This window comes from Vombatus ursinus, unplaced genomic scaffold (assembly GCF_900497805.2).
Source record: "Vombatus ursinus unplaced genomic scaffold, bare-nosed wombat genome assembly UNPS02014801.1, whole genome shotgun sequence".
NCBI lineage: Eukaryota > Metazoa > Chordata > Mammalia > Diprotodontia > Vombatidae > Vombatus > Vombatus ursinus.
This window is the reverse complement of record NW_020954579.1, coordinates 12135351-12162481: the sequence shown is the minus strand read 5'-3', so window position 1 is coordinate 12162481 and position 27131 is coordinate 12135351. Positions and strand designations below refer to the sequence as shown.

At 37.2% G+C, this 27131-nt stretch overlaps 1 protein-coding gene across 8 annotated transcripts in view; it reads right to left on the bottom strand.

The window, feature by feature from the left end:
• TANC2 (tetratricopeptide repeat, ankyrin repeat and coiled-coil containing 2) overlaps window positions 1–27131 on the bottom strand; it is a 519058-nt gene that overhangs the window by 123838 nt on the left and 368089 nt on the right. For all 8 annotated transcript variants that reach the window (XM_027872925.1, XM_027872927.1, XM_027872928.1 and 5 more), the window contains one exon: window positions 5729–5854. In XM_027872925.1, coding sequence (XP_027728726.1) covers window positions 5729–5854 — 126 coding nt within the window. The remainder of the gene's footprint in view (window positions 1–5728; window positions 5855–27131) is intronic.

Below are 27131 nucleotides of genomic sequence, written 5' to 3'. Positions count from 1 at the left end.
TAGGCCAGGAAGCTTGATTTCAATTTCTGGCAAAGTTCTAGAACATATTCTTAAAGATATAGTTAGTGGAGATTTATAAAATGAAGCAGTGGATTGTGAAAAGTAAAGCCTGGCTTTAGCAAGAAAAACAAGCCAGACCAACATTATTTCCTTTTTCAACAAGGTTACTAAACCGTAGCATCAGCAGAATGCTATAGAGTTTACCTAGATTGTAACAGAACATTTGATGAAGCCTGTCATGCTATTTTTGTGGAAAGGAAAGGAAAATATGTTGTAGATGATAGCACAATTAGATGGATTTGGAACTGGTTGTGAATGGATAGACTCAAAGATTTTATGACAATTTGGAAAAAGGTATTCACAGTGGAATGTCACAAGAATCTATGCTTCGCCTTGTGATATTTAACATTCCATCAATTATTTGCATAAAAGCATAGGGTAGCATCCTTATCAAATATTAAGATGGTACAAAATTCACAGGAGTAATTAACAGTGGGCAACAATATCAGGATCTAAAAAGATCTTGACAGGATAGACCATTGGGATGAATCTAAGATGAAATTTAATGGAGATCATAGCACAGTTTTGCTCTTACACACACACAAAAAAGTCTTCTTTCTAGGTACAAAATAGTTAGATAGCATGGTTAGATATTAGTTAGTTTGAAGATGATCTGGGAATTTTAGTGGACTGCAAAGTCAACGTACATCAACAATGTGATATGGCAGCAAAAAAGTCAAATGCAATCTTGGGCTACAGTAAAGAAGGCAGAGCTTCCAGGTCACATATGGAACATTTTGTCCAGTTCTGAGTGCCACAGTTTAGAAAGGACATTGCTGAGGCTGAACTGGAAAGTGTCCAGAGGAATGGAACCAGGATTCTGAAGGGCCTTGAGTCCCCAGTATATGAGGAATGGTTGAAAGAAATGTGGATGTTTTAATCTGAAGAAAAGACTCAGAGAAACATGATAGCTAACTTCAAGTATTTAAAGGGCTTTCATGTAGACATCCCCTCAATTTCCAATTCTTTATTATATCTTGATGTCTCATGGAGTCATTAGCTTCCACTTGCCCAATTCTAATTTTTAAGGAACTATTTTTTTCAGGGAGATTTTGTACCTCTTTTTCCATTTGAACAATTCTTCTTTCTAAGGAGCTCTTCAGTGAATTTTTGTACCTCTTTTTTCCATGTGGCTAATTCTGCTTTTTAAGGAGTTTTCTTCAGTGGATTTCTGAGCTTCTTTTACCATTTCCCTATTCTGTTTTTTAAGGCATTGTTTTCTTTAGTATTTTGTTTGTATGCCTTCTTTGACTCTTTTTTTCATGATTTTCTTGCATCACTGTCATTTCTTTTCTCATTTTTTTCTCTATGTCTCTTATTTGAGTACTTGCAGGAATTATTTTTGAGCCTGAGATCAATTCACATTTTTCTTTGAGGTTCTGAATGTAGCTGTTTTGACTTTGTTGCCTTCTGAGTTTGTGTTTTGACCTTCCCTATCTATCACTATAGTATCTTTCTATGGTCAAGTTCTTTTTTGGTTTGCTCATTTTTCCACCCTGCTTCTTTCTTTCTTTTTTTAATTTTTTTTATTTTTAGGCAATTGGGGTTAAGTGACTTGCCCGGGGTCACACAGCCAAGTGTTAAATGTTTGGTCGGAGGCCGGATTTGAACTCAGGTCCTCCTGACTTCAGGGCCGGTGCTCTATCCATTGAGCCACCTAGCTGCCCCTCCACCCTGTTTCTTGACTTTTAACTTTATGTTAAGGTTGAGCTCTACTCCCAGGATGGAGGGGGTACTGTCCTAAGCCATCAGGTTTTTTGTGTTGCTGTTTTCAGAGCTATTTCTGGGGGTCTGTAAGTTTTCAGTTTCCCAAGATAGCATGATTTAAGGCAGGGGTGGGGAATTTGCAGCCTTAAGGCCATATGTGGCACTCTAGGTCCTCAAGTGTGGCCCTTTGACTGTTCTGTGAAGTTTGGATTCAGTTAAAGGGCCAAACTTGAGGACCTAGAGGGCCACATGTGGCCTTAAGGCCACAGGCTCCCCATCCCTGATCTAAAGAGAGGTGTGTTCACTGCTCTCCTGGCCTGTGCTCATCTATGAGTGACCACAGGCACTCTTCTCCACCCTGGAATTGTGACCAGGGTCCCTGCATGCTCTACTGTACCAGTGCTCCTTCTCACCTTGTGACTGCAACCTTGAACCACATATGAGTCCTGTACCCAGTGCCAACAAAGGCACTGAACTAGGTGCTGGGGGAATAAAAGCGGCACCTAGTTCAGTGCCTGTAATCTTCTTCTGACCAGTTGTCCAACCCCCTTACTGTCTGTGGGCAGAAAGCTCTGGAAGCCACAGCTGCCAATTCAATGCTTGCTGTTGGCTTGTTAGGGCATAGCCTGTGCAAGACTGCACTCCATTCTCACTCAGTGTTACAGACTTTTCCTGCCAACCTTCTAAGTTGTCTTGGGCTAGAAAGCTGTTTCACCTCATCCCTTTGTTGGTTCTGCTGCTTCAGAATTCATTTTGAAGCATCATTTTTAAGTTGATTGTAGGGAAACCTGGAAGGGATCAGGTGAGGCCCTGCCTTTACTCTGCCATCTTGGCTCTCTGCCTTCTTTGCATATTTGACTTCTTAACCAATTTCATTTAGGGTATGAATGTGGCCAGTCCAGCTATCACTGAAGTAACATTTTGATGATTTCTAGCTAGACAACATTCATTTCTGATTCTCTTTTCATGGGTCTTTTTTTAGCTGTAGTAATATGGACTTACATAAATTACTAAGTTCACTTTATCTAAAAATCTTTATCAAGATGAGAATAAGGGGCAACAGGTCATACATAATGAGAACCAGATGATGAAAACAGGGTCATGGCATTATAATAGTTGAAGGTGGAAGACAGCTTAGAGATTATCTAGTCAGAATGGCTCATTTTATAGATGAGGAAACTAAGTTCCTGAAAAGTTCTGAATCAGAAGTCTTGTAGGCATCTCATCTCAAATCCAATATAATCAACATAGAGCTCATTCTCTGTCTCTTCCTCTCTAGTCTATTTTCTGTACAGTCACCAAAATGATACTCTCTCTAGTCTATTTTCTGTACAGTCACCAAAACGATACTCTTAAACCACAGGCCTTACCATTCACTCCTGAAACAGCTCCAGTAGTTCCTTATTGCTTCTAGGATGAAATACAAACACTTCTGTTTGGCATTCAAAATCCTTTACCATCTGATTTCAGCCCATCTTTACAAAGCCTTATTACAAAGTCCTCCTTTTCCCACACTTTATAATCTAGCCAAATTTACCTACATACAGTTGTGACTCACACACCACATTCTATTGCCTGCCTTCATGCCTTTGCAATATTTTCCCCCAGGCCTGGAATATACTCCCTCCTTTCTTATCTTTTGCATCTTAGAATTGCTAACTTCCTTCAGAGGTCAATTCAAGATCTACCTCTTACAAGAGGCCTTCCCTGAACCTCCAAGTTGTTAATTGCCTCCTCCTTTGCTTTCTACACTGCAATTACCTCCCACTTTTTTCACGGGATCTTAGCTGAAGAGTTAGGAGAAACCTAAAAAGTTACTTGGTCCAACCTCCACATTTTACAAATGACCAGACTGAGCCTTGGGAAGGTAAACTGTTAAAGCCTAAACAGATATATTTTCTATCTACTTATATGTAGTCTGAACACCATGGAACAAGATGTCCCTTCCACTAAAAGCTGATCACTTGAAATTTGCTCATAATGCTGTTTAACTCAGCCTTAGATACTTAAAACCTTCCTAACTTCCTTAGCCTCCTTTCCTTTCTGACTGAAGCGCTGGAAGATGGTTCATTAAACTCTTCCCAAAACTTTATAGAGTATTGGGTTCTGGGCTTTCCACTTAACTCCATTTTTCATTAGCAGCTCTGCTTGGTATGAACTCCACAGAACATGACACCCCCACTCCAGGTACTCCTGGTATCCCCCCCAACCCCCTTCCATCTTTGTCTTCTCCCTTTAGACTATAAGCTCCTTGAGGGTAAGACTGTCTTTCTTTTTCTTATTTGTATCCCCTGGTGCTTAGCATAGTGCCTGGCCCACAGTAGGTGTTTAATAAGTGTTCACTGAATTGAAATGAATATGTGTACATGTTTTCTCCCCTAACAGAATGTAAACTCCTTGAGGGAGACATTATTTTATTTTTGTCTTTTATTCCCCCATCACCTACTTCAGTGTCTAGCACAAAGCAGGCACTTAACAAATAAATACTTGTTGACTGATCACCTAAGGCTACACAACTACACAATGCTGCGTTCTTTTCACTCACAGGACCACTTTCCTAGGTTAGGCTTTTAACACCTCTAGCCTACATATAGCATTTTATTTGTTCTCCCTGGTTAAATCTTTCCCCACTCCCATCCATCCTCCACACAGCTATCTAAGTGATTTTCCTAAAGCATGTGTCTAACCATATTATCCTCCAACCCCATAAACTCTTGTGGCTCTCTATTACCTTTAGGATCAAATATAAACTTTTCTGTTTGTCATTTCAAGCTTTTCAAAACCTAGCCCCTTCCTACCTTTCTAATCTTTTACACATTACTTCCCCTCTGATGCAACTACATTGGCCTCTTTGCTGTTCCTCACAATGATACCATCTCCCGTCTCCATGTCTTTGCAATGGCTGTCATCCACTCCTGGAATGCCATCCTTTCCTTACTGTGCCTTTTGGAATCCCTCACTTTCAATATTCAGCACAAGCACCACCTTCTGCAGGAGGCCTCTCCCTGTCCCCCCAGTTACTAATGCCTTCCTTTTTACAACTATCTTCCATTTATTATGTTTCTTGTATATATCTTTTTATGTACATGTTATCTTTCCTATTAGAATGTAAGCCCTTTGAAGGCAGGGACTGTTTTTCACTGTTTTCTTTATATCCCCAATGTTTAGCTCTGTGCCTGGGGTTATATATGAGATAAAAGTTTAATAAATGTTTGTGGTGGGGCAGCTAGGTGGTGCAGTGGATAGAGCACTGGCCCTGAAGTCAAGAGGACCTGAGTTCAAATTTGACTTCAGACCAAACACTTGACACTGACTAGCTGTGTGACCCTGGGCAAGTCACTTAGCTCCAACTGCCTAAAAATAAATAAATAAATAAACAAACAAATAAATAAATAAATAAATGTTTGTGGCTTAATTGATTTAAAACTAAGTATATTTGTAATGTGATAAAGCTTTAAATTTGTCAATAATTACTTGTGAAACCCAGCATCCTAGGAAGGATATTTTCCCCATTTATCATATAAGATCATAGGATCATACATTTTCAATCAGAAGGCACCTAAACCACTTATTTTACAGATTAGGAAATTGAGGCCCAAAGTTAAATGACTTAACTGAGGTTATACAAACAATAAGTGGAAGGGCTAGGATTTGACACTAGGTCTTCTGACATCACATCTTTCTTCTGCACCAGATATAGCTCCTTCATCTTCTTTTATAGTATTTGGAGAACTCAGTTTTCCTGCCAGTTGGAAATTGTGCAGTTTTATGCATTGACATTTAGTGTACTAGTTTTATGGTTATCTTTGTTCTCTAGGATAGAGATTAAAGGAACAGATTCCAGGTTAAGATAAATCATCTTGTCTCCTAGCATACTATATTAAGCATGGGATTATGATACAAACCACCTGGTTCTTGCTGCCCATTTCCTTTTTCCCTGGGCTCTTCTGGTCCTTCTTACCTCTCAAGTCCTGCTGTGTACGAACACCACCCATGCTCTGCCTTGGCATTCGGAGAGAAGTTCGCAACGGCGTATGCCTTTGTTCATCCAGGTAAGCAAGGTCTTCCAAGTGGGCAGAGCTGGTAGCTGCCAAGGTAAAATAATCCAATCAGAATATAGAAAGTTGGAAAATATCTTATAATATTAGTCTATAGCATGCAATTTATAAACATTAAAGTGATACACAAATTTGAGTTACTATTAAGACAAATATCTGCATTGGAAAAGCCTTTGTCAACCTTGAATAGGTGAAGAAAAATCACCTAATTATTTTTAGAATTTGTTTGTTTAAAAATGTTAAAATGATTAAAAATAGGAATAGATATGGCTATTGTATGTGCACCTGGAAAAGAATAAAGGTAAAATAGACAATGGGTGCTTGGTAAAGTTGCCAGATGCATAACAAATATTGTCTTAGAACTTATAGGGAATGACCTATGGACACTGGTTCCAAAATAATATCTGATGCCTTGTGAAACTGGCAGAGGAAGTAATTCCTATTTTCTCTAACCATATGATTGGGTTTGGGGCAGAAGGGAGGCTATATGGGTAGTTTATCAGTTGCCTCAGATGTGGAGAGCCAATGGGCCTGCTCTATAATGAGTCAAGTTGTTAAGAATTTGGGAGCTAGGGTACACTCAATGTAATGAAAACTTCAAGGGGGGGGAGGAAATGCAGAAAACAGCTTGGTATTTTTAAATTAATAGTTCCTGTGACCTTCCCATGTGATAGGTCAGTACGGTTTCCATTTGATTGCTCCAAGGTTTACTATAGAGGGTAGTATTTTGCATTAGAATAACACAGTAAGTTAGAGCTCAGTCTCAATACTTAATTGATTCTTAAGTAGCAGCCAGACTGCTTCCTTTTACAAATGATACACATAGTAAGTGCTACATAAATGTAAGCTACTGTTATTATTCAGAACATATAAAACTATTAACCTACCATCATGGAGTGTTTTAAAGTATGCAAAATATTCTTCTTACAACAAACCCATGAAGTAGGTAGTGCAAATATTGTCACCCCCTATTTTATAGATGAGGAAGCTAAGACAGAGGGTAAGTGACTTGCAGACACAACTCATCAATGTCAGAACAGAGATTTGAACTCAGGTCCAGCACTCCTGAAGAAATAGCTATACAGATGCTTACTAAATTTCTCCTCATAAAGGTTTTATAACTTGAGTATACAGAATTGAATTCCTAGTGGGTGCCTATTATATAACTGTGGATTTAACTGATCAGTTAAAGATGATGTCAAAAAATTCCTTCACAAATAACTTGAAAGCTCATTGAGATATTACAGCTTATAGCTCAGAAAAATATGATTTATAAGTAGAAAAGCAAATTGAAGAACAGGCATACATCAAAAGGATAAACAAGAAAATAAAAATTTGAGTTAAATCAAAGAAGGACCTTGTTACACTAGTGCTTCTATTCCACAATAGGACTTTACTTCTTATTTTACTCTAAGCAATCACACATATCAACTGGAGGTTCTGTAACTTCAGAGACAGTTAGAACTACTACATAGTTTCTTGTTCATCTCTCTTCAAATCCAAATCCCTGGCTTCATAAAATATGTAGATCAACACACAAATTTTACATGTTAACACAGAGAAGCAAAAAGACAAAAATTCTAAAAGGCTTCCTGCTTGTTCTTATGCTGGAAATAAAAGTTTGTTCTGGGATAAAAGAGTAGATTTCATGATGTTTTCAGTGAAGGCAACAGAAGACTCTTTATGCTACCAAAGGACACAGGAAATCATTTTCTACTTAACTGACGATAAATGAAAAGGAAGTCATATTCCTTCCAAATGAGAGGCTTTCAATGATAAGCTTTCAATGATAAGAACATTGGTTAGTCTTTTTATTAGTGATTAAGGATTGCAGTTTCTAGCTTGCTACCAATAATCTGTTTATTTTCTTTTTTCTTTCTATTCTTTATTACTATGAATGAGACAAACATAAAAAAATGAATATTCCCTATATAGAGAATAGAAAAACAGGACTGTACATAAAACCATGAATCTCTAAATGCAGCTTGTTTCTTTAAATAAATTTAACATGTGACAGAAGTTCCAATACTACACCGCTGATTTACGGTCCTTTTAAATTTCCTTCTGCTCTCATCTGTTTATTTTTTAAAATGATTCACTGTTCTTTTCTTCGTTTCCTTTTTGTTTAGTATCGCTATCATTACCTCCTCATTTCTCCCTCTGTTCCCAAAAGAAAAAAGAAAAAGCCCTTCCTTGTAACAAATGAAATATTAAAAAAAATTCATATATTAGCCACATCTGAAAATGTAGGACTCATTTCTCATCAAAAAGTGGGAAGCATGAAATGATCATCAGTCTTCTACTGTCATAAATGGGCATTGTTGATCACACTTCTTAAATCCTTCAAGTCAGTTTTCCTTTATAGCGTTTATTTTAGTCATTGTACAAATCGTTTACATTGTTTTGCTCATTCTACTCTGTATCAGTTCATTGGAGTTCTCCCAGATTTCCCTCAATCTGTCCCTTCTGTCATCACCTTACAACATAATATTCTATTTCATTCATGTACCATTATTTGTTCAGTCATTGCCTAAGTCAATTGGCACCTAGTTTGTTTCCAGTTTTTGCCATAACAAATGTGCCTCTATGAATATTTTTGCACATATAGTCCCTTCTCTCTTTCTTCTGATCTCTCTGGGCATAGGCTTAGTAGTGATATCACCGGGTGAAAGGGTTTTATGCTCAGTGACTTGTTGAGTATACTTCCAAACTGCTTTTGAGAATGGTTGAATCACTTCACAGGCACACCAACAGTGGATTAGTACGCCAATTTTCCCACAGCCCATCCAACTGTCATTTTTCTTTTCTGACATCTTTGCCAATCAGATGAGTATGACATAAAACTTTGAAGTTGTTTTAATTTATTTTTCTTATTAGTGATTTTAGAGCATTTTTCATGTAGTTGTTGATTGCTTGGATTTCTTCCCTGGAGAATTGTTTATTCATATTCTTTGACCATTTATCCACTGGGGAACAGCTTTTATTTTTACAGCCTTGCATCAATTTTCCTATATCAGACCATTATCAAAGAAACGTGCTATAAAAAATTTTCCCCAGGGAGCTGTTTCCCTTCTCATCTTAACTTTTATTTGTGCAAAAGATTTTTCAATTTTAATGTTAAAGAAAATTTCGAGTTTTTCCATTGTGATCTTCTCTATGTAAGTTTGATCAGTAAGTCTTTCTTGTTTCTCTACTTCAATTGTAACTTTTTATATCTAAGTCAGGTATCCATTTGGCTCTTATTGTGTAAATAGTGTGAGCTACAGTTCCATACCTAACTTTTGTAGTTGCTTTCTAGTTTTCCAGCAGTTTTGTTGAATAATAAATCTTACTGCTTTATAACATACGTACAGTGCTTTGAAAAATCTTAAAAATGCTATATAAACACTAGCTATTGTTATGAGTCTTAGTCTTTGAATCTTATATACTGAGTTGGTTACACTAATTAAACTTTCTATTTTTTTAACCAGCACAAAATAGTTTTTCATGATTGTTACTTTATCAGATAATTTGAGAATGCTAGATCCTCTTTATAGGAAGCAGCTGGGTGGTGCAGTGGACAGAGGGGTGAGCCTAGAGTCGGGAAGACTCATCTTCCTGAGTTCAAATCTGGCCTCAGACACTTAGTAGCTGTATGACCTTGGGCAAGTCACTTAACCCTGTTTGCCTCAGTTTCCTCATCTGTAGAATGAACTGGAGAAGGAATTAGCAAACCATTACAGGATCTTTGCAAAGAAAACCCCAAATGGGGTCACAAAGAGTTGGACATGACTGAAAAATGACTCAACAACAAAGGCCTTGTTACTTTCTATTAAAAAAAATTCCCTTGAGATACTTGACCTTTTGTTCTTCCAAATGAATTCTGCTATTTTTTCTTTTAGTTGTATAAAGTAACACTTTGGTAGTCTGACATTGCATTGAATTTGTAGTTATTTAGGTTGTATTACAATTTTTATTATGTTGGCTCTATCCAACTATGAATAATTAATATATCCTTTCAATGATTTAGTCTGTCCCTCTTTGTGTAAAGTAGTTTGGTATTTAGTCAAATAGTCAACAAATATTTAATATTTAATATGAACCAGGCACTGTGCTAATTGCTAGGAATATAAAAAAAGGCAAAAACATAGACATATTTTCAAGGAACTCCAATTCTAATGAGGCAGACAACATGTAAACAACTAACTACACATTAACATATACTCAATGTAAATGGGAAGTAATCTTAGAAGGGAGATACCAGCAGTAAGTGGGACTTCGAAAGGCCTCTTACAGAGGGCAGAATTTGAACTAAGGCAGAGATGAGGAACAAGAGTATTCCAGGCATGGGGCACAGCCAGCGAAATGCACAGTCTGGAGGTAGAGTGTCTCCTGTGAGGACATACAATAAAGCCAATATCACTAGATGGTAGAATGTGTGGAAGAGTACAAGAAAAGGAAGGAGGGGCCAGATTATGAAGTGCTTTAAAAACCAAAAAGATTTGTATTTGATTTTGAAAGTAATAGGGAACCATTAGCATTTACTGGGAAAAGGAATGATACAGTGAGAACCGAACTCCAGGAAGATTACTTTGGCAATTGAGAGAACAGAATGGAGCAGGGAGAAATTTAAGGCAAGGAAACCAACCAGAAGGATGTTGGAAGAGTCCAAGAATTAAGTAATAAGGGTTGCATATGAGAGATTAAAATAACAGGTCTTGGCAACAAATTGGATATACATAAGAGTGCAAATGAAGAGAAGATGATAACAAGAAGGTTATAAGCCTGAGTGACTGTGAGGATGGTGGTACCCTACATAGTTACAGGTAAATTTGGAAGAGTGGAAGATTTTGGGGAAAGATAATGAGTTCTATTTTGGTTATACTGAGTTTGAAATGCTTCTAGGACATTCAGTTTGAGGTGTCTAACAGGCATTTGGTAAGCTCAGGAGAGAAGGAAGGATATAGAATTTTTTTGTTTGTTTTAGTGGTAAACTCAATCAACCAGCATTTATTAAATACCTATCATGTGCCAGGCACCATGCTAAGTATTAGGGATGCAAAGATGGCAGATATTTTACAAAATTTGTAGTTATTTTAAATGGGATTTCTTCTATCTCTATCACTTGAGTTTTGTTATATAGAAAGGCTGATGATTTTTGTGTTTTAATTTTGTAGCCTGACATTTTACTGGTTATTTATTGCTTTGTTTATTTTTGGTTGAATCTCTTAAGGTTCTCTAAATGATCATGTTACCTACAAAAACTGGTAATTTTGAAGATGGTGGAGTAAAAGCAGTGACTTGCTTGAGCTCTCTCCCAAACCCCTCCAAATACCTATAAAAAATTACCTATAAAATGGCTCTAGACAAATTCTAAAGCAGCAGAATCCACAAAAAGACAGAGTGAAACAAATTTCTAGCCCAAGACAGCCTGAATGGTAGATCAGAAAGCTATAACGCGCCTGGCAGGAAGAGGAGCGTAGTTCGGCATGGGCATGCAGGCAAAACAGGCCTCAGCGAACCTGGAGCAGGTTTCAGAGGATTGAATCACAGGTAGCTGTGGCAGTTTCCAGACTTCTCAACCCACGAATGCCAAAGACAACTTAGAAGGTCAGTGGGAAAAGTCTGTGTCTGCGGTGAGAAAGAAGCGTGGGGTCCCAGACCCACTCCCCGAGCATGGCCCTGGGGCGGCAGCTGGCTCCAGAGCTGAGGGGGAATCGAGTGGCTCATTAGAGAGGGATTGCAGGGATCTCTCTGCTGGTGCAGGATTCTCTTGCTTTGCCCGTGCTTGGATCTGGGTCAGAGTTCTGGGTGGCAGTCCTGGGGTGAGGAGGAGTGCTGGCATGGTGGCAGGGAAGAGGAAATCCTCCTTACACTTCCAAGACAGAAAAGAGAGCTTGTGGTCACTCATAGAGGAGAGCACAGGCCAGAAAAGGAGTAAACATCTCATCCTTGATCACAGCATCTTGGAAGAACTGAAAATTTTCAGGTCCTTAGAAGTATCTCTGAAAACAGCGGCAGAAAATCCCTGCAGCTTGGGACAATACATTCTCCACACTGGAAGCAGACCTCTACCTTAACAAAGAATTTATAACTCAAGTAATTGGCTAAGATAATGAGCAAGTAGTGCAAAAAGAGTCAGACCATACAATCTTTCTTTGGTGACAAAGAAGATCAAAACATACAACCAGAAGAAGACAACAAAGTCAAAGCTCCTACATCCAAAGCCTCCAAGAAAAATAGGAATTGGTCTCAGGCCATGAAAGAGCTCAAAAAGGATTCTGAGAAGCAAGTAAGGGAAGGAGAAGAAAAACTGAGAGTGATGCAAGAGAATCATGAAAAATATGTCAACAGCTTGCTAAAGGAGACCCAAAAAAATACTGAAGAAAATAACACCTTAAAAAATAGCCTAACCCAAATGGCAAAAGAGGTCCAAAAAGTCAATGAGGAGAAGAATGCCTTCAAAAGCAAAATTGGCCAAATGAAAAAGAAAGTCCAAAAGCTTACTGAAGAAAATACTTCCTTAAAAATTAGAATGGAGCAATTGGAAGCTAGTGACTTTATGAGAAATCAAGACACTGTAAAACAAATTCAAAAGAATGAAAAAATAGAAGACAATGTGAAATATCACATTGGAAAAACAACTGACCTGGAAAATAGATCTAGAAGAGAGAATTTAAAAATTATTGGACTATCTGAAAGCCATGATTAAAAAAAGACCCTAGACATCATCTTTCAAGAAATTATCAAGGAAAACTGCCCTGATATTTTAGAACCAGAAGGCAAAATAGAAATTGAAAGAATCCACTGATTACCTCCTGAAAGAGATCCCCAAAGGAAAACTCCTAGGAATACTGTAGCCAAATTCCAGAGTTCCCAGGTCAAGGAGAAAATATTGCAAGCAGCCAGAAAGAAACAATTCAAGTATTGTGGAAACACAAATCAGGATAACACAAGATTTAGCAGCTTCTACTTTAAGGGACCACAGGGCATGGAATATAATATTCTAGAGGGCAAAGAAGATAGGATTACAACCAAGAATCACCTACCCAGCAAATCTGAGTATAATCCTTCATGGGAAAAAAAATGGTCATTCAGTGAAACAGGGGACTTTCAAGCATTCTTGATGAAAAGACCAGAGCCGAGTAGAAAATTTGACTTTCAAATACAACACTTAAATGAAACATGAAGAGGTAAACAGGAAAGAGAAATCATAAGAGACTTAATAATGTTGAACTGTTTACATTCCTGCATGGAAAGATGGTATTTGTAACTCATGAGACCTTTGTCAGTGTTAGGGTAGTTGGAGGCTAAAAATTGTATGTATATGTATGTGTGTGTGTGTGTGTGTGTGTATATATATAGAAAGAGAGAGATAAATAGATAGATAGATAGACAGAGGGCACAGGGTGAGTTGAAGATGAAAGGGTGATATCTGAATATCTGAAGAATAAAATTAAGGGGTGAGAGGATTATACTGGGAGAAGAAGAAAGGGAGAGGTAGAATGGGGTAAATTATCTCACATAAAACAGACAAGAAAAGGCTTTTACAGTGGAGGGGAAACGGGGAAAGGTGAGAGGGAATGAGTGAATCTTATTCTCATAGGATTTGGCTTAAGGAGGGAATAACATACACACTCAATTGGGTATGCAAATCTATCTTACCCTACAGGAAAATGGGGGGGAGGGGAAAGAGACAAGAGAGCAGGGGGATAATAAAGGGGAGGGCAGATTGGGGGAAGGAGTAATCAGAAGCGAACACTTCTGAGGAGGGATAGGGTCAAAAGAGAGAATAGAGTAAATGGGGGGCGGGATAGTATGAAGGGAAATATATTTAGTTTTTCACAACATGACTACTATAGAAGTGTTTTGCATGACTACACATGTATAACCTGTATTGAGTTGCTTACCTTCTCAATGAGGGTGGGTGGGAAAGGAGGAAGTGAGGAAATTTGGAAATCAAACTTTTAAAAACACATGTTAAAAAAATCGTTTTCACATGCAATTGGGAAATAAGAAATACAGGAAATGGGGTATAGAAATCTATCCTGCCCTACAGGAAAATAGAAGGTGAAGGGGATAAGAGGAGGGGTGAGGTAGAAGGGAGGGCAGATTAGGGGAAGGGGTATACAGAAAGCATGACATCTTGGGATAGGGGAGGGATGAGAGGGGGAGAAAACTTGGAACTCAAAATCTTGTGGAAGTGAATGTTGAAAACTAAAAAAATTTTTTAAAAAATCAAAATTTTAAAATAAAAAAAATAAAGAAAAAAACATTTTTAAAGTAAGTTTCTCTGATAAAGGCCTCATTTTTGAACATACAGAAAACTGAATCAAATTTCTAAAAACAAAAGCCATTCCCCAAAAATGATCAAAAGATATTAAAAGTTTTTAGAAAAAATTATCAAAGCTATCTATAGCCATATGAAAAAAAATGCTCTAAATCGCTATTGATTGGAGAAATACAAATGAAAACAATTCTGAGTTATTTCTCATACCTATTAGATGGGCTAATAGTATAGAAAAGGAAAATGACCAATGTTGGAGGGCATGTAGGAAAAATGAGATATTAATGCACTGTTGGTGGTGTTATGAACTGATTCAACAATTCTATAAAACAATTTGAAACTGCCTAAAGGACTATAAAACCATACATACCTTTTGACCTAACAATGCCACAACTAGGCCTGTATTCCAAAAGAGATTTTAAAAAAAAGACGAAACAAAAAGGGAAATGACTTATGTGTACAAAAATATATATAACAGTTCTTTTCTAGCACCAAAGAATTAGAAATTGAGGGGATGCCCATCAATTGAGGAATGTCTGAACAGACTGTGCTATGTGATTATGATGGATACTATAGTGCTATAACAAATGGTGAGCAGGATGCTGTAAGAAGAAACCTGGAAAGACATGTATTGATGAAAAGTAAAATACAGTATGTACAAAGTAACAGCAATATTGTACAATGATCAGCTGTGAATGAGTTAGCTATTCTTAGCAATGCAATGATCCAAGACAACTCTAAAGGACTTATGATGAAAAATGCTATCCATCTCCACAGAAAGAACTGATGGCGTTTGAACACAGATTAAAACATACTTTTTAAAAAACTTTATTTTTCTTGCTTTTTTTTTTGGTCTGTTTTCTTTCACAACATGAATAATATGGAAATGTTTTGCATGACTACATATGTATAACCTATACTGAACTGCTTGCCTTCTCAATGGGGGGGGCAGAAGGGAGAGTATTTGGAACTCAGTTTTAAAAACGAATGTTAAAAATTATTTTTACATATAACTTGGGAAAAATACAATACTCAATAAAAAAAGGAATTGTACTTTTTCATAAATATAGCTCAATTTGAAAGAATAAGGCAAGTAAGACAGAATGGTATGGATAGGAATTAAAGGATTATAATTTCCCACATAGATGAGATGTGGTATAGGAGATTAGACACTGGACAGATGGTTCTTAACTGGTTTTGTGACATGCAGGCATTTGTCAGCCTAATAAAGCCTAAAGACCCCATCTCAGAATATTTTTTTAAAGTTCATAATTGAATGGTGTTAAATTTCAGTTATAGGCTAGTGGAAATACAATTGTACTTTTCCTATTCAAAAAAAAAAAACCAAAAAAAAAAAAAACCTGGTAATTTTGTTTTCTCTTTGACCACGCTTATTTCCTCAATTTCTTTTTCTTGTTTTATTGCTACAGCTAGAATTTCATTATTTATATAAAATAAAAGAGGTGACAATGAATATCCTTGCTTTATCTCTGATTTTATTGGAGAGGCCTCTAGCAATTACCCATTATAGTAATGCTAGCTCTTAGTTTTAGATATAATTTATTATATTTAAAAAAGGACAGTTTAGTCCTGCAAGTTTTAGTGTCTAAAATAAAAATGAAAACTAAATTTTGTCAAAAGCTTTTTCTACACCTCTTGATATAATAATGCAATTAATGTGGTCCTATGTTTACAGTTTTCCTAATATTGAATCAACTTTATATTTGTGGTGTAAATCCAAGCTGGTGATAGTGTATAGTCCTTCCAATATGTCGCTATATCTTTTTTTTTTGCTAACACTGGATTCAATATTTTGTTCTGATACTAGATACTAGTCTATACTTTTCTTTCTCTGCTTTATCTCTTCCTGGTTTAGGTATCAGGACCATGGTTGTGTCATAGAAGGAGTTTTGAAGAATCTCTTCTTTCCTTCTCTTTGCAGATAACTGGTGTAATATTGGTATCAATTATTCTTTGAATGGTTGATAAAATTCACTCATAAATCTTTAGAGTACAAACTTGTTGATAAGACGTTACTCAGGCTAGTAGAAGATTATAAACAATTTGCTTCATAAAATAGTGAGAAGCAGCTGAAGAGAAAAACAAATTTTCAGAAAGCTTGGCAAGAGGTCCAAATAAGCAAAATCATTCTATTGACCTGCAGGTCATTCTTCCTCATTTTTCAAGGAGCTCAACACAATCTTCCCCTCCTAATAAACTCCTACCCTCATGTTAACGGGATTTAACATCCAGAGAGATGATACTTCAAACTCCCTAACCTCCCAATTCGTCAGCCTTCTTAAATCCATTACCTACTCCTTCTTCTACCTCAGCCACACATAGGAATGGTCACATACTAGATCTTATCATTACCTATAAATGTTCTACTTCCTAATTAGGAACTCTGACATTCCCTTATTTGACTAAAACCCTCTATCATTCCACCTCTTCTTATGACTCTCTTCTTCTGAAACCTAATCTTTGCCCTCATCAAGACTTCCAATTCCCCTTCCTCTCTCACTATTTTCTCAGGTCATTATCATGGCTCCAACTGCATGTTTCTCCCCCCCCCCCCCCCCCCAATCTCAACCTAATAGCCACTTCAACTCTACATTCTCTTCTGTTCCTGAATTCCTTGTTGCTTGTCCTATTGCCATTCTTCCCTTACTAAATGCCAACTATAGATTATTTCCACCATTTGACTACTGCATTTCTGCTCATGAGCTATTGAATACAGCTGGAAGAAGTTTTACAATTGTGTTGCCTGAATCATTATAAATTCACATTATCCAGCTTCAACTAGGACCTCACTATAGCTAGGCAGTCTTTTTATTTTTCCCTGCTCCCCAATTTCACTTTTCACTGAAGCTATTCCCTAACCTGCTCTTCCCTTCTCTAGCCTCCGCCCATTTCCCTGAGTTGAGAACCTTTACTGAGAAATCTGAGTCCAATCAATGTAAGTTTTTTCTTCTCCCATCATCTTCACCTCAAAACTCCTTAAGGTCATCTTTTTCTCTCTTCTCCTTTTCTCCCAGTCTCTGAACGGGAGGTGGCCCTTCTTACCAAGGCAAACCTCACTACACATAGCCTTGATCTCCTGCCTTCTCTAGCAGACTACATCCTCGATCATCTTCTCCTCCCCCAAACTCCAATCTCTCCCTATCAACTGGCTTTGTTTCTGGTAGGCCTGTGTTCCCCATCCTTACAAAACATTCATTCGCATAACTACCACCTCCTCAAGATACTGTCCTTTCTCCTCTCTTTCTCAGCCAAACTGCTTGAAAAAACTGTTTGCCTCTATATCATCTCTCACATTTGTGCCCTTCTGTCCACTTACATGATTACCATTCTAGTTCAAGCCCTTATTATTTTTCTCCTAGACTACTGCATAGTTTCCCAATTGGCTTCACTTTCTCTCTCCAATCTATCCTCCACAAAGATGCCAAAGTGATAATGCTAAAGCATAGCTTTGACTATGTCACTAAATAAAATCTAACTCTTTTTATATAAAGTCTAATTCTGCTTGGCATTTAAAGTACTTCGCCATCTGGTTCCAGCTTTCCCTCTAGGTTTATTACACATTAATTGCCTCATCATACACTCAACATCCAAACAGGTCTTCTTGTTGTCCCTCAAATAGGGTGTTCCATTGCTTGGCCACTACACAGGCTCTTCTCATGCCTATATTGTACTCCTTCCTCATTTTTCCCTCTTAGACATCCCAGACTGTTTAAAAACACAGTTGAAGTAATACCTCCTACACAAGGCCATTCCTGACCCCAAACCCTACTCCAGCCAATTGCAATTGTTCTGAAATTACCTTGTATTTTGAAAATAGTTTGTATCAATTTACATGTGTTTATGATTTTTTCTCCCCTTAAGAGAACGTCAGTTTTTGGGGGACAGGGACTACTTTTTCTCTTTGTACTTCCAGCTCAGAACCTGGCACAAAGCAGGCACTTAAATGCTTATCCATTGACTGATCACAGCAACGAGGATATGGACTGGATGACACCCTCAAAGGAGGAGAGGCTTCTGAGTGACAGTGGCAGAAAGAGGGTCTAGAAATGGCAGCAAGGAACATAACACCTCCTCCTGGTGCACAATGTCAGAGAATATAAGAAAAAGAGAAGCACGGCCAGCGAAGCAATATTACTGAAAGGCAGATTTTCATAAACACAAGATGATGGAGAATGTGAAAAGAAGAGATGAAGCCATTTTTTTTTTTAAACAAAAGTGAGTAGGGGTCAAAGAGGGCAGTAATGGAAAGTAAGGACAGAGAAGGAAAGAGAATGGAGTGTGTTGGGATTGAGCTGGTTGGGAGTAAGTATATGGGAGGTGTAGCATGGAAAAGAAGTCTTTGCCCTGAGAGACTTCTATAATTACTGGAACAAGGAGACTCAAAACAAAACAAAATAAACAAAATAAAATCCCAAACCTTGCACAATTCTTGCAACTGAACTACATGGGCTATTTGACAAGTCTTCTTTGCAAGGGCAGTGAAGAATCTCTTTTTTTTTTTTCTTAAATACAGGATAGGCATATTTACAACCATATGGATGTAAGCAATAACAGCACCTAACATTTATAAAGTGCTTTACACAAGCATCTTGTTTAATTCTCTCAACAACAATATTTAGAAAGGAGTGAAAGTATTATCTCTATTTGACAAATGCAATAAAAAGACAGTTATGATACGGTGAACCCTTTTCATTAGCAAATCTCAAATTTCTTATAGATATAAATTGTACTATATCTAAGGTACACTAGGTCTATGATTCTAAGTGACTGGCTAACTTTCTTTCACAACAGGAGAATTCAAAAGGAAGGTAGAAAGACAATCTGGAGACTATCCTATATTATTCTCTTAAATAGGGTCAAGATGATATTGTAGACTTAGAGCTAAAAGGGACCTTAGAGGTCACCTAGTCTAATCTCTTCATTTTATAGATGAGGAGACTGAGTTCTGCAATTGTTATGTGATTTGTCAGAAGTCACACACAGCATGGGATTTCAACTCAGGTCCTGTCACTAGACATCTAGCACACCTTTCAAGTTGTCTCTCATTAGAGAGGAGAGTTAATGAGATGGAAACTGAGCAGAGAGTAAAATTAAAAAGCAACTTAAAAATGTTTGAGTTTTTACTGAGGACTCAGCAAAAGAGGGCTTAAACTAAATTATTTTTAAGGGGCAATAAATTTCAAGGAGACAAATGAAATCACAGTATCATTCTCTAAAAAATCATTCACAGTACCAGGTATTTTTTTTTAAAAATTCTGCCTTAATAAAAGAACTTTAAAAACTTTTTTTAAATAAATGAGCAAAGTTTAAGCTGTCAGATGTGACACATTTTTGACATTTTTAATGACTGTCACGGGCACTTTGGTCCAGTTAACATAAAAGATGCCAAAATTTTTCTTTTCTTGACTAGTTTCCTCTTCTATTTGATCATAATTTGGTTATGTCAAATTATCACACTTCTCTACTTAATTAGTAAACATTATTCAAGACAATATGACTTTTTATTAAGCATTTCTTGGCAAGCAGAAGAGGTACATTTAGACCTAGCAAGGGACACACATTCCATGTATTGTAGAATTCTAGTGATATTAAAAACAAAACAAAACAAAACCCTGTGTTTTAGCTAACAGGAGTATTGATTAAGATGATACTTGATAACACACATGCAGAAATTCTTCAGATGTGTGGGAGGTTTAAGTATTTGGAACTTGATATTGCAATTTATGCTTTATGTCTTCCAGTGGCTTAATGCCTTTTTGATCTTTGCTAATGCTTTAACTTTTAATTAGTTAGAAATGCCATTTATTTTTTACTGTCAAAGGAGAAAGTACTCCCTTACAATCCAAAGGCTGAACTGAGGAGAATGAAGAGCTCCTTCTTACTAAGGACACCGTGGGTCACTAGGACTGGAGCCTGGCATTTCCCTCCATCATAAAAGCTCTAGTCAGGGCTACAATAACAAGATTTGCTCAATGTCCTTGTGCCTTAGGCTGGTGGCAGTATCAGAGGTGTGAATATGCCCAGAGATTGGGACTGAGAGAGAAGTCTGAAAGGAAAAAGAAAGATTAAGGGAACAGGGGCATACAAAATCCTAGAAGCTTGACTGGACTCCAAGAGGCTAACCCCTGTGCCCAGGTTACTGGGCTTAGCTCTGCTTAGCAGTGGGTACTCCAGGTTAGAAAGGAGGGAACCACATTAATGTTGACAAGTCATGTGCCTAAGCAGCTATCACTCTAGGCTACTCCATATAGTTGAATTTACCTATGTGAATTATGCATATGATGCTTCAGTACTGTATATTAATTACATGGAAGGTGGTACAAAGAATATAACAAAAATACTTTGTAAAAAAGTATTAAAAAAACAGAAAAATCAACCTGGATTGATATTTACTAAGAAAATAAAAAGCACTCTATGCCTAACTAGTAGACAATGTTTTCTTGCTGCATTTTTCTGATGTATGTTTTAGAAAAAATATTTTGATAGCAGAGTGGAAGACGGACTAAAGTGAGAAGAGACTTGTGTCAGGCAGATAAAGGTGCTATTGTAATAGTCTGGGCATGAGAAGATGAGGGCCTTCACCAGGTTGGAGGCAGTATCAGTATTAAAACAAAAAATAGATTTGACAAACATTTAATACTACTTTGACTAATCTTACTCTTATATTTTGAAAGTGTCCTTTTATAAAATAGTTTGAACTCTTTAAAAAAAAAAAGGTTGCCTACTCTATCATCCCCACTCTATAATTTAGCTTCAACCTTTCCCTGTCTAGTGGCTGCTTCCCTATTGCCTGCAATCATGTCCATGAAACCCCAACCTCAAAAATCCCCCCTCGATTCATTATAGTCCCACATCTCTCCTGACTTCTGTGGCTAAACTTCTTGTGAAAACCTTCTATAATAGTGATCTCCATTTTCTCTCCTCTCACTATCTTAACTATCTACAGTCTAGCTTCCAACTCTATCATTTAACTAAAACTTCTTTCTCCAAACTTACCATCTCTTAATTGTCAAATCCAATTGTCCTTTCTCAATTCTCACCCTTATTCAATTCTCTGAAGCCTCTGACACTGCCAATCACCCTCTTCTGCTTGATATTCTCTTCTCTCTAGGTTTTTGGGGCCCTATCCTCTTGTTCTCCTCCTACCTTCTCAGGGTCCTTTGTAGGATCTTTATTCAGGTTACACCTGCTTACCTATGGTGTCTAAGAGGTTTCTGAGCTGGTCCCTCTTTCTTTCTTTCTTCCTTTATACTATTTCACTTGGCAATCTCATCAAGCTACCATGGATTCAATGATCATTTCTATGCTGATAATTTTCAAATCTACTTATTCAGCTAATGACTTCTTTGCTGACCTCTGATCTTGCATTTCCAACTGAATATTAGAGATGTTGAAATGAATGTCCTGTAAACAGCATTAAACTCAACTCATTATTTTTCCGAACTTTCTCATCACTGTCATCTTCTTCTCAAATCCTCAGGCTCTCAACTTAAGTATCATCTCCAACTTCTCACTACCTCTCACCTCCCCACATCCAATATTTTGCCAAGGCCTACTAATTTCACCTTCATAACATCTCCTGTATATACTTCCCTTCTCTCTCTCTCTCCTATGACATTGCCACCATCGTGGCCAGAGGGGGAGAGGGAGAGGGAGGGGAAGGCTGGAGCCTCATTACCTTACTCCTACACTACTGCAATACTTTGCTGGTTGTTCTGCCTGCCATAAGTCTCTCCAGTCCATCCTCCACTCAGCTGTCAAAATGCTCTTCCTAAAGCACAGGTCTGACCATTTCACTACCCTACTCAATAAACTCCATGGCTCCCTATCACCTCTAGGATCAAATATAAAATCCTCTATTCTAGAGTTCATTATCTTCACACCATACTCACGCCTCTCCTAAACTTTACTATTTCTGTCAAAGGCACCACCAGTTGTCTAAGATTCCTAGGTTTATAACCTTGGGGTTATCCTTAACTCTTCACTGTCCCTCACCCTAAATATACAATCAGTTGCCAAAACTGTGCTGTTTCTATCTCCAAATTTCTCACATCTAAACTTCTTCAGACATCTCAAACTCAACATATTTAACACATAACTCACTATCATTCTCCCTAAAACCCTTGCCTCTTCCCAATTTTCCCATCAATGTTGAGGGTACCATCACCCTCTTATTCACACAGGCCTGCAACCTTGATGCTAACTGTGACTCTTCGTTCTCATTAACCCAATACATCCAAATCTATTGTTAAATCATGTTTCTACCTTCACAACATCATTAATATAAGGGCAAGAGTTGGAATGGAGAGACAGACATGTAGCCAGGAAGTGAACTCACTGAGAATAGAAGAATATACTGGGAATCAGTGGATGACAGTTACCAGAATCCTGACTAGGTGATAAATTGATAAATACAAACTGAATGAAACTCAAAAGAAGACAGCTTGCTGAGTAATGGCGGTAGAAAGAAAGTCTGGAAGTGGCAAGGGATACAAAGGAGTATTCTGTTTCCCCAACCACTACTAGTGAGTCAAGGGATATGAGAAAACCAGTACTAGAAAGAGTGCCAAGGATGCTGTGTCATCAGAAGAGAGCCAGGTCTCAATGTGAGTTCCTGGAGATGGAAGGAGTAGGAAAGGAAAAAGTTTAAGATGAAATAAAATTGGTTACCTATGGAGCAGATATTCCAGAGAATACAGTGGAATGGATGGATAGCTATGGAGGGGGATCTTTGGGTGAGGACTCTGGCTGAAGGGATGGAAATAAGGGGTTGGCAGTGGGAAAGACAGTTTGTATAACAGTCAAGTGTTTAAAATCATTGGGATGGGGAGAGTATGACTGCGTGGGAGTATGTTAATCAATGAGGAAACAAGGTCAAGAACTTGTCCCTAATGATGATGGCCTTCTGATGATAGTCATCTCTTAAATGGACTACCGCAATAGCTTTCCAGTTGGTTTCTCTGCCTCCAGTCTCTCCCCACTCCAACTCATTTTCCACTTAGCTGCCAAAGTGATTTTTCTTAAGTGAAAATCTCACCATACCATTCTCCTACTTAATAAACTCAAATGGCTCCCTATTCTTGACTGGATAAAATAGAAATTACTCTGTTTAGCTTATAAAGCTCTTCACAACCTATCCTCAATCTATCTTTACAGCTTCAATGGACATTGTTCCCACTTTCACACTCTGTGATCCAGCCAAACTGGCCTTCTCTTTGTTCACAATGACATTTCATCTTCCATGCTATGATATTGCCCTTGCTGTCCCTGATGCCTGGAATGTACTCTCTCCTCACCTCCATTTCAGAGAAATCTTCTATTCCTTCAGGATATAACTCAAGCACCACCCTTCTACATGGAGCCTTTCCTGATGCTCTCAACTACTTGTGCCACTCTCTCAAAATTGCCTATATTTAACCTAGGCCAGATGGGTGGCATAGTGGCTAACTCACTGAACCGGGCGTCAAGAAGACCTGAGTTCAAATCCAGCCTTAGACATCTATTAGCTGCGTGACCCTGGGCCAGTCACTTTACTCTTGTTTACCTTAGTTTTCTCATCTGTAAAATGAGAATAGCACCTACCTTCTAGGGTTGTTGTGAGGATCAAATAAGGTAATATTTGTAAAGCACTTAATACAGTGCCTGGCATATAGTAAGCATTATATAAATGTCAGCTATTATTATTAACCATTCTGTACTTATTTGTATTTATTCCCTTTATATTTATATTTATTCTGCATATAAATAAATGCAAATGAGATTCGGGTTTAGTTTAGGATATAAACCAACCTTTGTTGATATAGCAGAAAAACCTAGTCTTACTCAAAAAAATCTTCTGGCTATTACATATTTAGTTTCATATAGTCAACTACTAATAATGGCATTTTATATTCAATCAATAACTATTATTGGCTTTTATTAAAAATGAAGGAAAATTGTTTGGTGCTGGGGTTTTTTTTTTTTTGTAATGAACTAAACTTTTCCAGTAAACACTATAAAATTTCTAACAGTCCCTAATAAAACTAACATAAATTTTCTACCTCTCTCGTCAACCCATGGGATGTTGAAATATAGCAAATAAAATCCAGAATAAATTCATGTCTCAGTTTATAGGCAAGTTGATATTAGAAGAAAAGAAGAAACACTTTTATCACTGTCTCTGCCTGATTATTTCATTCACAGACTACCATATTGAGAGGCTGGCTGGGCTAAGGAGACTCACTTCAGCCTCAGAACAATATCTCCGCAATCAAGACATGGGTCTCATGCTAGTTCTTGAGTTGAGAATCTTGGCTGATGAAAACTGAAATCAGGACTGAAGGATTCCTAAATGCTTCATTCAGGAACTGCAATGAAATCATGAACTGTGAATGTGTGAATCATAGTCACATAAACTGTGAAACTGTGCGAATCAGAGCATGTCATCTACGAAAAGTTTTAGTGCATAAAACAATGAGGATATCTGACTTTTCTACCTAGTGAGCTATTCTTTTTAATCAAGATTTAAAAGGAAAGAGGAAAAAAGAGATCAGTAACACCAACCAACTTTACATCCGACAGTGTATCTATCTATTTGATAACAATGTATATATGATAGCTTACACAACATTTTATACCCACTGTTCCCACTTCTGCAGTGCATTTTTCGAGTTCTGCTTCAGGGTCAAGCTTGGTCATTAGAATTACACAGCAATTAATTTTTGAAATTTTCTCATTACTGTCATCTTCTTCTCAAATCCTCAGGCTCTCAACTTAAGTATCATCTTCAACTTCTCACTACCTCTCACCTCCCCATATCCAATATTTTGCCAAGGCCTACTAATTTCACCTTCATAACATCTCCTGTATATACATACTTCCCTTCTCTCTCTCTCTCCTATGACATTGCCACCTTTTACATTGCTGTATTTCTTTTTCCTAGTTCTTATTACTTACTTCACTCTTCATTAGTTCACATAAATTTTCCCATGCTTCTCTGAATTCTTCACATCTATTATTTCTTATGGAAAATATATTCCCATACCACAACTTGTTTAGTCATTTGATAGGCATTACTTTGTCTCCAGATTTTTTGCTACCACAAATTGCTTCTATGAATAATTTGGGCACATATAGAGACTTTCTGTCTTTTATCCTCTTTACGTTATATGCAGAGTAATGGGATCTTACAATCAAAGGGTATAGATATTTTCATTACTTTTTAAAAAAAAGTCTAATTTCAAATTGCTGTCCAGAATTGTCCAACCAATTCAGAATTTCATCGACAGTGTAGTAAAATGTGCCTTTTCCCCCAAAGTCCCTTCAGCATTTACTATGGACATCTTTTGTCATCTCTGCCAATTTGTTGGGTATAAGAGTTGATTTCATTTGCATTTCTTTCACTTATTAGTAACATGTAATATTATTTCATATGGTTGTTAATAGTGTAGCACTTTTTCTGGGGTACTTACCCAATTTGCTCTTAAACTCTTAGGCTGGGTCTTCAAAAGAAGGCTGCTACCTTACATTCTAGGGGTAACCTGGTGGGTCTGAACTCCTAACATTATTACTTAAAAGCACCCACTGGTGTGCTTCACATTGACAATCAACCAGTAAATACAATTAACTCTTAGCAAGGCATTTACTGAGATGGTATATAAGAATAGTACACTTACAAAACATTTGCCCATAAACCAAAAGCATATTCTTCCATAAATACAGTGTCCACATGAAAAGTGGGCTCATACTTGTAGTACAATGGTAATATGGCACATGTATATGATACACATATTGCAAAGGCAACTTGGAGTAGAGTCCTCACTCTGCTTCCTTTGTGTATAATGTCTCTGCTGGGCATGTTGCTCTGTTGACTGCTCAGTACCTACTCCTCTCCACAGCGGTCTCTTGTCTTTGATGCAAGTGGTACAGTTCCTTAAAACCACTTAGTGTTCCTTGCATTAGTTACTTTTGTGTTGGATTACAGTCTGCAAAATGTGATTAGTATTTTTGCCTTTTTACATTTATTTATAATTTCTAACACATGGTCAATTTTTGCAAAAGTACCACAGTGTTGAGAAGTGCAAATATTTTTTAATGTTCTCATTCAGAAGACAACATAAGCTTTTCTCACATAACTTCAACAGTTTGATCCAGTTCTATGTTTTCTTTTGTTTATTTTTCTGTGAGTTTTATTTAGCTATGAAAAAGGAAATTCAATTCTTTTACAATGATGTATTGCTATTTCTTTCTTGTTGCAATTCAATTTACTTTTATGAATTTAGATTCTATATCACTTTCATACATGCATGTTTAGTACTGATATCGCTTCATTGTCTATGATTCTTTAGGCATAAAATATTTTTTGCTTTGTCTGATATGATGATTTCAACTCCTGCTTTTTTTTGATTCATCAAATATATAATAATTTCCCCCAGTCTCATTGTCATTCTGTATGTCTATTAATTTTTAAACTGTTTCTTGTACACATTTCTTTCTTCCCTTTCATTTTTACTGTTATTTGTAATAGATTTATATTAAATTTATGACTGTTAGGCTTGTGATTTTCTCCAGCTATTTTTCTGGTGATTTCATTGGTATAGGGAATTCCCTGGTGAGGAAATCTCCCTCTATCAATGCAGGCTGTTACCTTTCTTAAAATACCCTAGCTGGCATTTCTCATTTAACTTCTCAGTGCTCTAGGCAACTCTCTAAGACTATAAATCCCCCATATCCCTAAAAGTTTCTCCACATTGGCCCCTTTTTAAACCTGTCTTGGTAAAGTTTCTTGATTTTACTTAAATTGCTAATTTATCTTCATTTCTTTTAAATTTACTTAAGTTTATCCTCGTTTTGGCCATTCTCTCCCTCCTCTCTCACTAGCTAAGCATACGGTTCCAAAATCTTTCCTCCCCGTCCCAATCTCTTGGCTTAAGGGATACTCATTTACCTTTCACAATGTTTTTCTTTGTTCTGCCCTTCTTATCTCTCTTCTGTTACTAGAATTTTATTCTAGAACTTACAGGATATACATATTCTTAATA